The following is a 16782-nucleotide window of genomic DNA, read 5'->3' as shown; positions in this document are numbered from 1 at the left end:
GCAAAGACCAGGAGAGCACTTTTTTAGCTTGGGGGTCCAGGCATTTAAGGAATGCTCTATCAAATCACTGACTGGCTGCTAAAACAATGAATAAAAGGTTTCTTGATACAATTAAATGAAACAAAAAGAAAAAAAAAAAAAAAAAAAAAAACTGGGGGGAAAAGAAAAACTAAGAGACACAAAAATTGACATCCACAACGAACAACAGGAAACATATCTAGAGGAGAAAGAAAAATCTAATTTCCACAGTTACCAAACTACAATATTCAAAATGTTCAATTTTTAGTAACAAAAATTTACAAGGCATGCAGAAAAGCAAAGCAGTATGGCCCAGTCACAGGAGAAAAAAAAAATTTACAAGGAATCAACCTGAAGAAGTCTAAACATTAAACATCCCAAACGCTGTTTTCAATGCTTTATAAGCTAAAGAGAATATGGACAAAGAACTAAAGGAAACCCAGAGAATAACATCCCCACAAAAAAAAAAAGAATATCTACAAAGAAACAGAAATCATAAAAAGAAACCAGAAAAAAATTCTGGAAATTAAAAGTACAATAAAAAGAAAAAACCAAACTCAGTGCTGTAGAGTCAGATCCAACTCATAGTGACCCCTCCTTGGGTTTCTGAGGCAATATCAACTACAGAAGTAGATTGCCCAATCTTCCTTCTGCAGGAGTGGCTGGTGGGTTTGAACCACCAACCTTCTGGTTAGCAGTCAAATGCCTTAGGCACTACACCACCAGAGCTCCTTTAAAAAGTACAACAGTGAATAGTAAAATGAAAAACTCACTAGAGGTTGAACAGAAGTTTTGAACAGGCAGATAAAAATAAGCAAAGTTGAAGATAGGTTAATTGCAATTATCCAGTTTGAGTAGCAAAAATAGATATGAATAAAGAAAAGATAACAGAGCCCAAGGAATTTGTGAAACACCATTAAATGTATCAACATACTTATTATGGGAGTCCTAGAACAGGAGAAAAACTGCCAGAAAGAGTATTTTAAGAACTAACGACAGAAACTTTAAAATTTGGTGAAATACATGAATCTATACATTTAAGAACCTCTCAATAAACTCCAAAACAATAAACTCAAATTAGATCTACATCAAGAAATGTCATATTAGTCTTGAAAGCACCGAGAAGCAATCCTCAATGTACAAGGGATCCTCGATATGATTAAAAAACAATCTACCATCAGAAACCACAAAAACCAAAGGCAGTGGGATGATATATTTAAATTGCTGAAAGAAAGTTTCGATCAAGAATTCTATGACTAGCAAAACAACCCTTCTGAAGAGAAGATTAAGACGTTCCCAGATAAACAAAAGTTGAGAAGCAAGTCATCAGTAGACTCACCCTACTAAAAAATGCTTAAAAGACTCCAAGCTCATATAAAAGAAAACTAGACAGAAATTTGAAGCCACATGACAAAACAAAAAATACCAGTAAAAATAACTCTGTAAGTAAATACAAAAGCCAGTTCTATTGCATCTTTTCTTTGTAACATTTTCCCTTATATAATTTAAAAAACAAATGCATAAACCAATAATTGTAAATCTATGTTAATAGGCATTAATGTATAAAGATGAAAATTTTGCCTATAACAACATGGGGGGACGGGGTAAGCTTTATGAAAACAGAGTTTCTGTATGCTACTGAAGCCAAACTGGATCAATTCAAATAAGACTATTACAAATTTTTTGTTGTTATTAGTTGTCATCAAGTTAATTGTGACTCATGGTGACCCCACATGGGCAGCAAAGGAGAACTGCTCCACAAGGTTTTTAAGACTATGACCTTTTGGTGGGTGAAGAGAAGGGCAATTGAACCCACAACTGTGGTTTCCAGCCAAACAAAGTACAGGCAAGTGAATTAAACATTTACCTCAAGTAGACACACGCCCTGGAGAGAACAATCATGGGAGAAGGAAGGGCTGCTTATGCACAGGGAGATAGCTCAGGGTGCAGAAGAGTATGAAGGGATGGACACTGGGAGGAGGTAACTATGGGGAGGAAGTGGGAGGGGAGCTGTTGCATTGTAAATTTTGGTCAATGACATGAGACAAAGTATATGTGAACTGCTGTATGAAAATTGAATTTACTCTGTAAATCTTCACCCAAATCCTAATAAAAAAATAAAATAAAAAATAAAAGCCTATGACCTTTTGGAAGCAGACAGCAATTTGGACACACTTTGGGATAGAGTCAACCTTCCAAACTTTTGATTAGCAGCCAAGCAATAAACAAACCATTTATACCATCCAGGGACTCCTATTACAAATTTAGGATGTTAAATAAAAAATAGAGAGAACAAAAATACAGAAAGATGTATGACATACAGAAACAAGCAGCAAAATGGCAGAAGTAGATCCTTAGAAACCATTTTAAATATAAATGGCTCATTAAACTCACAAATTACAATGCAAAGAGAGATCAGCAGAACATATGATAAATATGACTCAATTTAATACTGTCTATAAGATCAGAAGTCACAAACAGGCTGAAAATATACATATTATGCTGAGCACAACAGCTGGACTGGCTATACTAATAACATATAAAAGAGGCTTTAAGTCAAAAGTTACAAGATTTATTGCTTGTGGAGCAGCACTCAAGTTTCTGTGCACGGTGATGCAAAATCACAATGATTAAGGATAATGGCTGCACAGACAATTTGTGTAACTGATGTCACTGAACTGTACACCTGATATAAGCTGAAGTGACAAATGTAGTGTGATATATACATTTTTCCCTAAACAACAAAAAAGAAAACTAACTACAAGTATACAACAAAATACCTCATGGGATTTGGTTTTCTGGTTTGGGCATTTGCAGTCACTATGTCATGGGATATTCCAGTTAATTGGCCTAATCCAGTTTTTAGCACTTTCCTTTTTACCCCGTAGTTCACTGTGTAGTGTCTGGGGTCTTAGAACCTTGTAAGTGGCCATCCAAGGTACAACAGTTGGTCTTTTTTCACCTGGAGCAACAAAGGAAGAACAGGAGTGAGGAAGAGGAGGAGGAAATGGAATGTGCAGGTGACTGTCTTCATGAACAACTGCCTCCTCTGCTATGAGACAAGAAGAAGTGAATGATGCCTGTGATAGATGGAGCTGTGTGTCAACTTGGCTGGACCACAATTCTGTGTGGTTTAACCAACTGTGATGTGGGTTGTTCCAATGATGGGATCAGATGTATATGTTTTGAGCAGCCAATCCGTTGAAAGGGAATTTCCCTAGGGGTGTGGCCTGCTTCCAGTATATTTATGGACATCCTGGGAAAAGAGACATTCTTCTGTGGATCGGGATTCTGTTGTGCTGCCTACAACTGTCGATGAGCGAACAAGCCACCATTCATCCTAGAGATCTTGGATTCATCATTCGTTGGAGTCAACAGCCAGTATACTGCCTGCCAATCTTGAGCTCGTCAGCCCCTGCAGCTGTGAGAGTCAGGAAAAGCCTCCAGCTTGAGGTTTGATCCAAGAACTTTGGACTTGCCACCTTCTGTAAGTGTGTGAGTCATTTTCCTAAGATAAATTTCTCTTTCTGTATATATATAACCTTTACTGGTTTTGTTTCTCTAGAGAACCCAGTCTATCACAATGCCAGCTTACAATTACTGAATATTTTGATCAAAGATTCTATAGAAGAACCTGACAAAAAAAAGGGGGGGGTGCAGAACAGAATTTCAAATTTTCCTAGAATCCAGACTTTCTGGGTGAACCCCCAAAGAGCATTGCCCTGATATAACCTTTGGCCCTGAAACCTTAAACCAAAATATCTCTTGAAGTCTTCTTTAAACCCCTCACAAACTGGAACTAGTTTAAAAAAAAAAATCTACAGTGAGCACTGTGCTCTTTTAAAGAGTATCTATATGTGATCAAACTGATGAAAGCAACTTCAAAGGTTAACAGGAAGCATAGGGGAAGTGATTTTATCTTACTGAGGAAGAATAAATCAAAAAAAAAGAGAACAAAAATGGCTGCATACTTTGAAGAATACAATGTCTTCTGATTGTAGGTAGAAATTTTTTAACTGGTATACATTTTACTGTATATATAATTTTTGAAACAATTTTAAAAAGTTACAGGACACAAATAAGAACATTAGATATTGATAAAAGAGTCAATTCATCAGTAAGATTTAACAATTATAAACACATATACCTAAAAACAGAGCCCCAAAAGATCTGAAGCAAAAACTGACAAAACTGGAGATAAATAGCTCTACCATAGTTACTGGCTTCAATATCTCACTTTCAAATATGAATAGAAAAACTTGACAGTAAATGAGTGAGGACATGGAAATTCTGAACAACACAATAAACCAACTGTACCTAAAGGACATACAAAACACTCCAACCAAAAACAACAGAACACATACTTTTCTCAAGTATGCACACAACATTTACCAACAGAGAACATGTTAGGTCACAAAACAAGTATCAATAATGAAAAAATGGAATAAAACTAGAAATCAGTAACACTAGAAAAACTCGAAAATTCACAAATACATGGAAATTAAAGAACACATTATTAAACAAATGGATCACAGAAGAAATCACAAGGGAAATTAAAAAATACTTTGATGCAACTGAAAAAAAAAATCCTTGAAAGCAATGGTCAGAGAAAACTTTATAGCTACAAATACCTGTATTAGAAAAGAAAGAGTTCAAATCAGTAAGAAGTTAGAAAAGAAGAAGAGCAAAATAAACCCAAATCCAGCAAAAGGAAGGAAATAATGAAGACAGGAGTAAAGATAAATAAAACAGAAACGAAAAATAAAATAGAGAAAAATCAATGAAACCAGAAGCTGGTTCTTTGAAAAGATCAACTAAAGTAGCAAACCTTTGGCTATGCTTACAAAGGGAAAAAAAGAGAGAGGATACAAACAATTAAAATCAGATAGGAAAGTGAGGACATTTATTACTGCAAAAAGGACATGGCGGTGGCATCTTCATCTGACCTCCCCCAACGTCAAAAGGGGGAAATAGAGTCACCGTCAACAGCCAAAGGCTTATTCCTACGAGGCCAGACCTAATGCCACCTTTACCATTTCTGACACCAACCATCCCTCCAACAGTACTCACTCTCCTGGGTTTGATAATTCATTGTAACGGCCACACAGAACAATAGTCACAATTACGGGGTTTATTAGGGAAGTTGTTGTTGTTATGTGCCGTCGAGTCAAACTCGACTCATAGCGACCCCTCCTTGGGTTTCCGAGGCAGTATCACTACGGAAGTAGGATTGCCCAACCTTCCTTCCGAGGAGGATTGCCCAACCTTCCTTCCGAGGAGTGGCTGGTGGGTTTGAACCGCCAGCCATCTGGTTAGCAGGCAAGTGTCTTAGCCACTATGCTACCAGAGCTCCTTATTAGGGAAGTAACAGGCTACAATTCATGTTTCGGAATGCACTCAGGATACAACTCTTTGATTAGGACAATCCCCCCTTTGCTATGCCCTCAGGCAAGGCTCTCTGGCCCTTGGCCTCCTGGCCTAGCCTATGCCCTGCTCCGCAAGTGTGTTACAAAGCTCTTTTAGTTCTTCCGATAGGTACACCTGTGTGCACTCCACTCCCCAGCAAGCCTCCTGCCCAACGGCACTCAACTTTCTCACTCTGTGGGCCAGGCAAGCCACTCTGTCTTGTGACTCTTGGTTCCACTGCTGCCATCTCACACCCAGGGTCTCTGCCAGGGCATCTCTGCCAAGGAGGTCCATTACAGGGATCTCGGGTCCAAGGATGAATTCCACTTCACCTCTAGCTCTTCTCTCTTGATGGCAGTGAGATCCTTCCTCTACCTCTAAGAAGGCTCATTTTAAGCCTGTCAGAGTGACAAAACTAACCAATCCCAACATTAGAGTTCTATATTTCCTATTTTTATGGTTCCACCCATAATTTGGTGGAAGTTACAAAGAGTCTGGCTAGAAAAGCCACACCAAGTAATTCACTGCACCACAACCACCAACCTTTTAGAAATAAAAAGGATTACAAGAAAATACTATAAACAGTTACACACCAACAATTACATAACAGAGATGAAATGGATGAATTCTTAGAGACACACAACTACCTAAATTCATTAAAGAAGAAACAGAAAATCTCAACAGTCTCAACAGTCCCATGACTACTAAAGAGACTGAATTAGTAATCAAAAACCTTGCAACAAGGACAAAAACAAGCCCAGATGGCTTCACCTGTAAATTTTACCAAACATTTAAATAAAGAAGAATTCATGTCAATCTTCTTAAACTCTTCCAAAAATAAGAGGAAATAGTTTCTAACACATTTTAGGAGGTCATCATTACCTGATTCTAAAGACAGAAAAAGACATTACAATAAAGAAAACAGAGCAATATCAACTACGAATAAATACAGATGCAAAAATGCTCACCCCAATACTAGTGAATCAAATCCAGGAGCTAAAGGGATAACACATAATAATAAAGTAGGACTTTCATTATGCAATGCAAGGGTGGTGCAACATACAAAAATCAAATAATGTAATACATATTAATAGAAAGGGAAAAAAATACATCATTTCAATTAATGCAGATAAATAATCTGACAAAACCCATTATCCTTTCATGATAAAAGCACTTAACTCACTTGGAATAGAATGGGATTTTCTCAAAAATGATAAAGACCATTTATGAAAAATCTACAGCTACCACCATATTTAATGGTAAAAGACTGAAAACTTTTCCCCTAAGATCAGGCACAAGACAGGACTTTCCTCACTTCTATTCAACATTGTACAGTAAGTACCAGCCAAAACATTAGACAAGAAAAGAAATAAAAGGCATCCAGATTGGGAGAAAAAAAGAAGTAAAACTATCTCTATTCAGAGATGAAGTTACATACAGTAAAACCAGTGAAAGATGGAACCTGTGTAAGATGGAAATCTGTCAGACAAGGAAAATGCAAATATTTTCCACTAACAGAGAGCAACAGAAGAGTGGTAAGACTGCAAAGGCAGAAAACTTGAGAGTCCGGAAAAAACAAGGCAGTGCCCTCAAGTTCCATCTCTCACAAGTTTATTTTTATATGTATATGTATGTGTGTGTATGTGTGTGTAAACACATAATACACACACACGTGTGTGTATACGTATATATATGTGTGTATATGTATGTATACAAAATACTAAAGAACTCACTTAAAAACCCATAGAGCTAATGAACCAATGAAGTTGCAGAATACATCAACATGCAAAATTGTGTTAGTTATATATATTGCAAATGACTTCCCCCACTCTGTGACTTGCCTTTTTGCTCTCTTAATGGTATCCCTTAATGAACAGAAGCTTCTAATTTCAATGAAAATACGCTCTACTTCATTAGCAATCGTGGAATTGCAAATTAGCCACCAAAATGGCTAAAATATACTGGAAAATGGAAATGACCAGGAGTGTTGTACACAACACTCTTAAAGAATAAGATAGAAGTACTATATATATCAAGACTTAAAAACTGCAATAACTTAGTAGTTTTAGTAGATTAATAGAAAATAAAAGGAACAGGAAACAATGAAAGCATAGATAAAACACTTTATTTATAACAAAGCCCTCAATGTAGAACAATGGGAAAAGGGCAGTATTTTCACTAGATAGCTGAGAGTCGATTGGTAATCTCTAAAAAAAAAAATACACTTGATTCTTCACTCTTAGCAAATGCAAAAATCAATTTCAAGTGGATTTTACAACTGATGTGAAAGACTATTTCTAGGAAACACTATAAAAAATATTTTCATGACCTATGGTATAGACAGGGAGCTCTGGTAGCGTAGTGCTTAAGGCATTTAACTGCTAACCATTAAGCTGGCGGTTCAAACCCACCAGCCACTCCTCAGAAGGAAGGTTGGGCAATCTACTTCCATAGTGAGACCACCTTAGAAACCCCTATGAGTCGGGGCTGACTCAACGGCACACAGCAACAACAACATGGCATAGATATATTTAAGAAGGCCACAAAAACCACAGTGACAAAGAAACAGTTTTCTATTTGTTTCATTAGATTTAGTCCTAGGTTTCTGATGTTTTATGCTATTTATAATTACTCATATTAACCTCCAAAGCAACAAACCTTATTAAATTCACCTATTAATAATACTAATTATGATGCAGATTCTCTTGGATTTCCTACATACACATTCATACTGGTTGTGGGGCGAAAAAAGATCAGCATGCAAAATTCAGTTGCATTTTAATACACTAGCTAGCAGTGAACAATCCAAAAAAGAAATTAAGAAATCTACTCTTTAATGGTATGAAAAAAGATAAAATATTTAGAAACGAATTTAACCAAGAAAGTCCAAGACGAGTACACTAAAAACTATAAATCACCACACCGAAAAAAACTGAAAACCTAAAGAAATGGAGACATACCATGTTCATGGATTAAAATACTTAATAGTGTTAAGATGGCAATCAATAGCTCTCAACGTGCTTTACAGAGTCAACACAATCTTTATCAAAATCATAACAAGCTATTTTGTAGAAATGGAAAAGTCGATCCTCAAATTTCATGTGGAATTGCAAGGAACTCTGAACAGCCAAAGCAATCTTGAAAAAGAAAAGCAAAATCGAAAGATTCACATTTCTCAATTTCCAAACTCACTACAAAGTTACTATAATCAAAACACTCTAGTACTGGCATAAGGACAGACATATAGATGAATGAGATACAACCAAGAGTACAGAAATAAACCCATATGTTTACTTACATTGAATAAGAGTTCCAAGACCATTCAATGGGAAAAGAATAGCCTCTTCCACGTGTTGTACCAGAACAACAGATTATCCGTGTGCAAAAGAATGAAGTTGGACCCATACCTCACACCATATATAAAAGCTAACCCCAAATCAATCAAATACATAAATGTAAAAGCTAAAACTATAAAAGTCTTAGAAGAAAACATAGGAGTAATTCTTTATGACATTAGATTTGGTGGTAAATTCTTAGATACAAAATAAAATACAAACATAAAAAATAAATTGGTCTTCATCAAAATTAATCATTTTGTACATCAAAGGACACTATCAAGAAAGTGAAAAGAATGAGAGAGAATATTTACAAATCACGTATCCGATAAAAGTCTAGTATCCAGAATACACAAAAATCTTAACACTCAATGATAAAAGGTAACCCAAATAAAAAATAGGGAAAGGACTTGAATAGGTAGTTCTCAAAGAGGCTATACAAATGGCTAATAAGTATACAAAAGACTTGAATGCAGTGACTCAAACAGATACACATCCACCAATGTTCACTGCAACACTATTCATAACAGTACAAGGTAGAAATAGTCCATGCCTAATTAGTAAACATACATTTGTGGATCTCTGAATATGTACCAAGGACACAGTGGTTAATGAAACAGATAGGGTTTCTGAATTCATGGAATAGAGCACACAAAAAAGTGCTGTTTTTATTAAGACTGAGACATGGTGAACTTCACTGGCCACATGGTATAAAAAGTCCACCAGGGAGCTCTGGTAGCATAGTGTCTAAAGCACTTGACTGCTAACCGGAAGGCTCGCGGTTCAAACTCACCAGCCACTCCTCAGAAGGAAGGTTGGGCAATCTACTTCCGTAGTGATACTGCCTTGGAAACCCAAGGAGGGGTCACTTCAAGTCAGGTCTGACTTGATGGCAAATAACAACAACAGTGAATTTCAGACTCTACCCATGACGCTGTTAATAAAGACCCCAAGAATCCTGAAACCAAAATTTGAGGAAGCCCTTACATATTCACCTACTGTCCTAGCCCTTCTGTAAAGATGAAGTCAGATCTTTGTGCCATAACAGGGTCTAAGACAAGTCCTAAAATACAAAGAGGAGGGAAAGGCAGGTATTCTTTACTCTTCAAATTCTTTTTGTTGACACTAAGAAAGTGTGAATGATTTTCTTGAAGGGAAAAAAAAGTTTTAAGTTGTCATAGACACAGCTATCAACAGAAAATATCTCATTTATCATCAACATTAGAGATTGAAGTATTCTACAAATTCCTTATTCAATAAATTTTACCTGTTGAAGCTTAAAAATTTGTTTCATTTTAACCACTTCAAGTGAAATTTTTTCCACTGTGTCATATACTTTGCTCCCTTACTAAATAATGCACAAACTAAAAGTGACACAGTGTAAGCAACTAGAAGTCAGAACCCTCAACTCTAGTCCTACCTCCAATTCTAAGAATAGTCTGGCCTTTGTCTAGGCCAAATTCTCCAAATGGAAATTATGATAACTGGTTTAGTATCTAGACCTTGGGTGGCGTGAATAGTTAAATGTTTGACTGCTAACCAAAAGGTTGGCTGCCCAAATCCACCCAGAGGAGCCCTGGGGGAAAAAGCCCTACCAATCTGCTTCCAAAGGTCATGGCCTTGAAAACCCTATGGAGCACAGTTCAACTCACACAGGGTAGCCATGGAGTCAGAATATACTTGATGGCAAATGCTAGGTCATCTCTCCAGTTCATTCTTGCTCTAACATTTTACAAGCCTAAGATTTGTTAAAATGTGCAAAAGTGATGTGGGAAAGGCTACGGATTAAAACAGTTTAGCAAAATGTTACTAAATGTCAAAGTTGGTTGGTACATGGTATTCATTATTTTTTTCTACCATGGGTATGTTGGAGCTCTGGTAGTGTAGTGCCTAAGGCATTTGACTGCTAATCAGGAGGCTGGCAGTTCAAACCCACTGGCCACTCCTCAGTAGGAAGATGGGGCAATCTACTTCCATAGTGATACTGCCTCAGAAACCCAAGGAGGGATCGCTGTGAGTCAGATCTGACTCGACAGCACACAACAACACGGGTATGTTAGGGAGCTCTGGTGGCGTAGTGCCTAAGGCACTGGACTGCTAACCAGAAGGCTGGCGGCTCAAACCTACCAGCCACTCCTCAGAAGGAAGGATGGGCAATCTACTTCCTTAGTGATACCACCTCGGAAATCCAAGGAAGGGTCACTATGAGTCAGGTCTGACTCCACAGCAGTCTGGTTTGGTGTTTATGGGTATGTTTGAAAACTCCCATTAAATTAAAAAAAAAAAAAAAAAAAAAGATTTCTCTAGGAAACAAGATGTGAAGCACTGAATTCTGTTTCCTCACCTTTAAAATTAAAAGAATATATAAGGCACAACAATGTTGTGACTTTTAAATGAGATAAATGGTTCAAACCCACCAGCCACTCCTGGAAAGAAGGTTGGACTGCCTCGGAAACCCAAGGAGGGGTCACTATGAGTCAGATCCGACTTGATGGCAGTGAGTTAGTATAATAAACAAACAAACAAAATAAAACTAAACCAAAACCACTGCCATCATATGCTCCTATAATAAACCAAAAAAAAAATACTAAACCACAGTTGATTCCAACTCACAGCAACCCTACAGGACAGGGCAGAACTGTCCCATAGGGTTTCCAAGTCTGTAATCTTTATAGAAGCAGACTGCCACATCTTTCTATGGTGGGTTCAAACAGCTGACCTTTTCAGTTAGCAGCTGAGCATTTAACCAATGTGTCATCAGGGATCTTTTGCTCCCTAAATGCCCCTAAAATGTCATGTTTTTGCATTTATGCTTTTTTCCACCTCCATTATTTGGTAGTTGCTACTTTATTAGTAAGGCAAATATTAATAAGGCAACAATCGTGAGGATGAAGCAAAATTGGGTAGTGTTTTGTACACAGGATCATTATTAGTCAGACTTAATTCAATGGCACCTACAAAACAATAATCACATTTCCCCTATCCTTATTATTTGTTTGCCACAGTAAAATGCCTATTAAAACTATATCTAATCTGCCTACTATATCTATTAAAACTACCTCTAAGCTGCCTACTAGTAAGAGCCTGAGCAAACACACCTACAAGTACCTGCACTTTTGACGTCTGTTTTGGCAACCCAGAGATTCCATTAGTTTCTGGATATATTCTGGATAGCTTAATAAAAAAGAAACAAATAAACAAGCCACAGTTGTGGTCCAGTTGATTCCAAACAAATAGCAGACCTGTGCTCCATACCTATATGGTGAACAGTAACACCAGGGAGGTACACACTCATTAGAGCAATTGACCATGTGAGATCAAAAGGGCAGCATTTGCCCAGGGATAAAGCTAAGGTAGCAGGAAAGGATAGGGAAGAGGGACTAAGGAAAATGGTGAACATAGAGAAAGTGGAAAGAATATTGTTACACTGTAGGGATTTCTCAGAATCAATGTTACAGAATGAAATGAGTATGAATTGTTGAATGGAAAACCAATTTGCTCTGCACATTTTCACCCTAATCACAATTTTGAAAATTAACAATAAAAAAAGTGCTCCACAGTTTTCACTAGTTGATTTTTCAGAAGGTGATCACCAGGCCTTTCTTCCTAGGTGCCTCTGGGTAGACTAAAACCTCCAATCTGTTTGCACCATCCAGGAACTCCTCTGGTTAATTAAGATACATTTATTCTACAACCATTAACCACTTACTATACGGAAAGCCAGAGCTTTTCATACAGGTAACTGTGAACCTCTACTGAATTGTAAAATTAATTTAAGTCACAACCAGCATTTTTTGTAATGAAATCAAAAAGAAAACATATAGTATGAACTAGTATTGTTCATGGGGAAGCTCTGGTACCATACTTCATAAGGCATTTGACTGCTAACCAGAAGTCTGGCAGTTCAAACCCACCAGCCACTCACTCCTCAGAAGGAACACCACACAATGCACTGCCGCAGAAACCCAAGGAAGAGTCGCTATGAGTAGAAATCGACTCAAGACAGTGAATTTGGGGTTTTTCTGAGTATTCACAAGGAACTGTGGTAGCGTAGTGGAAAAGGTATCTGGCTGCTAACCAGAAGGTCAGCAGTTCAAACCCACTAGCTGCTCTTTGGGAGGAAGAGGCAATCTACTTCCATAAAGATTTACAGCCTTGGAAACCCAGTGGGGGTGTCTGAGTCAGAATCAACTACATGGCAATAGATTGGGTTTCAATGGTTTAGTATTCATGAAATTTTTTTCCTACTTTTAAGTGTACATACTAAATCACAATGTCAATCATATTCTTTGTTGCGGGTTGCAGTCAAAAAGTTTGAAAGCCAACAGGCAATATGCTAAACTGAGCAGCCAAATAAGCAACCTATTGATAAAGGAGGTATGGCTAAACAATGTAGATGTCTCTACTTCTCCATAATTGAATCATTGCCATCAAACTTCAACTCATGGCAACTCCATGTGTTTCAGAGCAGAACTGCACTCCATAGGATTTTCCAATGGAAGTAGATCACCAAGTGTTTCTTCCAAGGCACCTCTGGGTGGATTCAAAGCACCAACCTTTCTGTTAATAGTTTAACATTTTGCAACAATGAGAGATTTCATGTACCATAATTTAGTTACTCCTGTTAGCGTAGTGCCTAAGGCACTTGATTGCTAACCAGAAGGCTGGCGGTTCAAACCCAGCAGTCACTCCTAGGAAGGAAGATGGGGCAATCTACTTCCACAGTGATAGCGCCTTGGAAACCCAAGGAGGGGTCGCTATGACTCGGGTCTGACGCAAGGGCTTATGACAACAACAATATGCAACAGGAGCTCTGGTAGCATACTGCCTAAGGCACCTGACTGCTAACCAGAAGGTTGGTGGTTCAAACCCACCAGCCACTCCTCAGAAAGAAGGCTGGGCAATCTACTTCCGTAGTGACACCACCTGGAAACCCAAGGAGGGCTTGCTATGAGTTGGGTCATATTACAACAACAACATATGCAAATAATGGGAGTTCTGGTAGTGTAGTGCCTAAGGCACTTGACTGCTAACCAGAAGGCTGGCGGTTCAAACCCACCCGCCACCCCTCGGAAGGAAGAAAAATCAGGCAATCTACTTCCATAGAGATACCACCTCAGAAACCCAAGGAGGAATTGCTATAAGTCAGATCTCATTCAATGGCAGTGAGTTTGGTTTTATATGCAAATAATAAGGAATCTGCAATCAATCCAACTTCAGATACAATTCTAGGTTTTTCTTTTCCCAATTCATAAGAAAACATCTCATTCATTAATTCATCAAGTTTTTGCTGAATACACACTATGTGCCAGGTACAGGGATTACAACTAGTCAGACATGGAGCTTACAGGCTACTGGGGAAGGCAATTTTAAAAAATAAAAAAAGGTAACTAAATAAAAGCACAAACTGAGAAATACTCTGAAAAAAAAAAAAAAGTGTGCTAAAGAATAAAGGGAAGGGGTCACTTAATTAGGGATGAGCATATTTTAGATACTTCAAGGATCACCTCCCTAAGGAGCCTGAGATCTGACAGATAAGGGGGTCAAAATCAGTTCTGGCAAGAATGAAAGTAAGCCAAAAAGAAAAATGATGGTAGGAGGTGTCCGTGTAGAGGAACAGCTCTCAAACTTTTGTTCATGTGGATATTTATTAACATTTACCAGATTAGAAATTTAAAAGATTTAAAAAAAGAAAGAATATTTAAGCACATATTCCATTGGCCACCTGACATCTTCACATGTCATATAGCCTCTGGAAAACACAGTATACTACTGAAAGGAGGACAGTGAAAAATACAAATAATTCTCAGTATTATTAATGAAAATAGTTTTGACCCAGGAATCCCAAGACCACATTTTGAGAACTAATGCTCTAAAATGCATGATAATTTTGACCCCCAGAAAGTAGACAATGTATTTTCAAAATTTAACTAGAAAGTCTCAAATACACAAAAAATGATCTATTTAAACTAAAAAGACAAAAAAGTGCCATACACCAAATCATACTGCCACAAGTGACATTCTTACATCAGTGTCTGTAGTTTTTTTTCCATTTGTTTTACAAACGTTTTGCTATTAGGACCAAAATTCCTAAGTAGAATGTACCCATTACTGATGAATACCTCTGGAGTTTACACTAGAATGATTTTTAATGTTTGAATAAAGAGAACAAATCTCCTCAAATTCTTTTGTTGTGAATGTTTTACCATCTAAGGATCTCCACAAAAGTTTTCTAAGTAATCATGGGCGAAAAAAAAAAATCTCTTCAAGTATCATCTACCTTTCATGGGGGGGGGGGGCACTTCCAAGTATCATCTATCTTTCTACATCTAAGGAAAAAAAAAATTACTTTATCAGAAAGTAGTCTTACCTAAAATTTGGGATAGACGCTCTATCAAAATCATTCATGCTTGTACAACTAGCGAAACTACCCGAAGGAGCTGCCTCGATATCTAAACCTTTTCTGTCCTGTTTCCACCTATTGAAGATGCTGATAAGGAAACAGTAACAGATTGTTTTATTAGACAATGAGTTAATGTAAAAACATTACTTGGGATTATTTTTTAAGAATTCTTACTTTCCAAAACGCCGTACCGTTATACATTCTTTCACAAAGGTGACTCTTTCAGAGTTTTTTTTGTAATGGGCTTGAAATCAATCCAAAATTGTCAGAATGACCCAACCCACCACCAAATCTATAAAGACTATTCCTAAAAGACACTATCAGAGTGGGGGCGCTCTCCTCTCCCTAGGACATAAGGCCAGTTATATCGTTTAAAATGGCCCTAATACTTTCTGCAGACTCAAAAATGGAGAAAACACAGAAGTTCGAGGATAAGTAGGATGTGTACACTGGACATAAGGAAACGCGAGAAGGGAGCGAATGACAATAGGGAGTGCAGGTGGGAGAAGCGAACTGAATGGGCCAGACACAAAGACAGCGAACCAGGAAGAACCCACTTCTTCTTTGAATCGGAAAGGCCCTACTCTCTAATACTGCCCCTCGCAGTTCCTACCCACACTCTTCCCGTGAGGGGTGTTTACACGTACCTCCAGCTCCAGCTCCTCCGCCTGCTCCCAGGGCGGCCGCCATGGTGCTTGATGGGATTGGCCTTCAACCTTGCCCCACCAAACCAGCTGGTGGGCACACGGGCCTGGTTCGGAGACCAGGAAAGGGTGTAACAGGATGGGGGCGGGGAGGGGGTTGTGGGCCAGGAATGGGTGGGAGGGGGAGGAGAAAGGAGAGGCCGGGCGGTTTGTCGTCCACACCGGCCCCTTTTCCTCCGCAGGAAGAAAACAACAAACTATCTCAACATGGCCGCTAATTTGGCTCCCGCCCCCGTCGCAGCGCACCCTGGGATAATGGAGGTCTGGAAGTCGGTGGGCGGGCCGCGAGTGCGAAGAATGTCTAAAGCTAAGGTGAACCCGCAAGGGGCGTGGAAACGGGAGAGTTCCCGGGCTTGTGAGTATCAGAAGCTGTCTCCTCCCACCCAAGAGCGCAGGAGCTCGAATTTTGTTTCCAAGCGAAGCAAAGCGAGTGTGAAAGGAAAGAAAACGGTCGCCAAAGCTGTTGTTTACTACCGGATGGCCTCCACTGGGCTCCGGAAAATCAAATGTTTAAAGAAAGGGGAGGAGGCTGTTGTTGGCCGTACTTTCACTCAAGGGTTCTGTCGTGAGCCGTTTTGCAGCAGTGCGTGTTGGGCTTTACGGCTGGCGTTTTTCCTCTTGGAAGTAGGGAAAAGTAGGCCTTGGGTGTGGATTGGATTTCGTTTGGGGGTATGTAGTGTGTATAGTAAATCCAGTTCCTGTCTTTCAGTTGGAAGCTTGAGATAGAAATAACTACAGTCGTGGACGTACAATATGTGTATTCAAAGGGAGGAAAGGAAGCTTAACAGTGCGTGAATACATATTTCTTCAAACTGGGATCTACCACTAATAAACAGTTGAGCACAAAACTGAGCACCAAATCCCAGAGATTTGGTGCGTTTGGACACGAAGTCTGTATATTAAACTAATTCCTTGT

The 16782-nt window shown here is 38.5% G+C and overlaps 1 protein-coding gene across 1 annotated transcript in view; it reads right to left on the bottom strand.

The window, feature by feature from the left end:
- The window catches only part of RBM33 (RNA binding motif protein 33), a 205479-nt gene extending 189627 nt beyond the window's left edge, over nucleotides 1-15852 (bottom strand). Inside the window, exons 1-3 of the mRNA XM_042782629.1 lie at nucleotides 15810-15852; nucleotides 15337-15406; nucleotides 15130-15249 (exon numbers count right to left, since the gene is read on the bottom strand). Of these exons, the coding sequence (XP_042638563.1) occupies nucleotides 15130-15249; nucleotides 15337-15406; nucleotides 15810-15852 (233 nt within the window). The remainder of the gene's footprint in view (nucleotides 1-15129; nucleotides 15250-15336; nucleotides 15407-15809) is intronic.
- Nucleotides 15853-16782: the final 930 nt, after the last annotated feature.

The sequence above is a fragment of the Orycteropus afer genome, unplaced genomic scaffold (genome assembly GCF_000298275.1).
Source record: "Orycteropus afer afer isolate SDZICR_OR568_19922 unplaced genomic scaffold, OryAfe1.0 scaffold00396, whole genome shotgun sequence".
Lineage (NCBI taxonomy): Eukaryota > Metazoa > Chordata > Mammalia > Tubulidentata > Orycteropodidae > Orycteropus > Orycteropus afer.
Note: the sequence above shows the minus strand (reverse complement) of the source record. Positions and strands in the feature narration are given on the sequence as shown.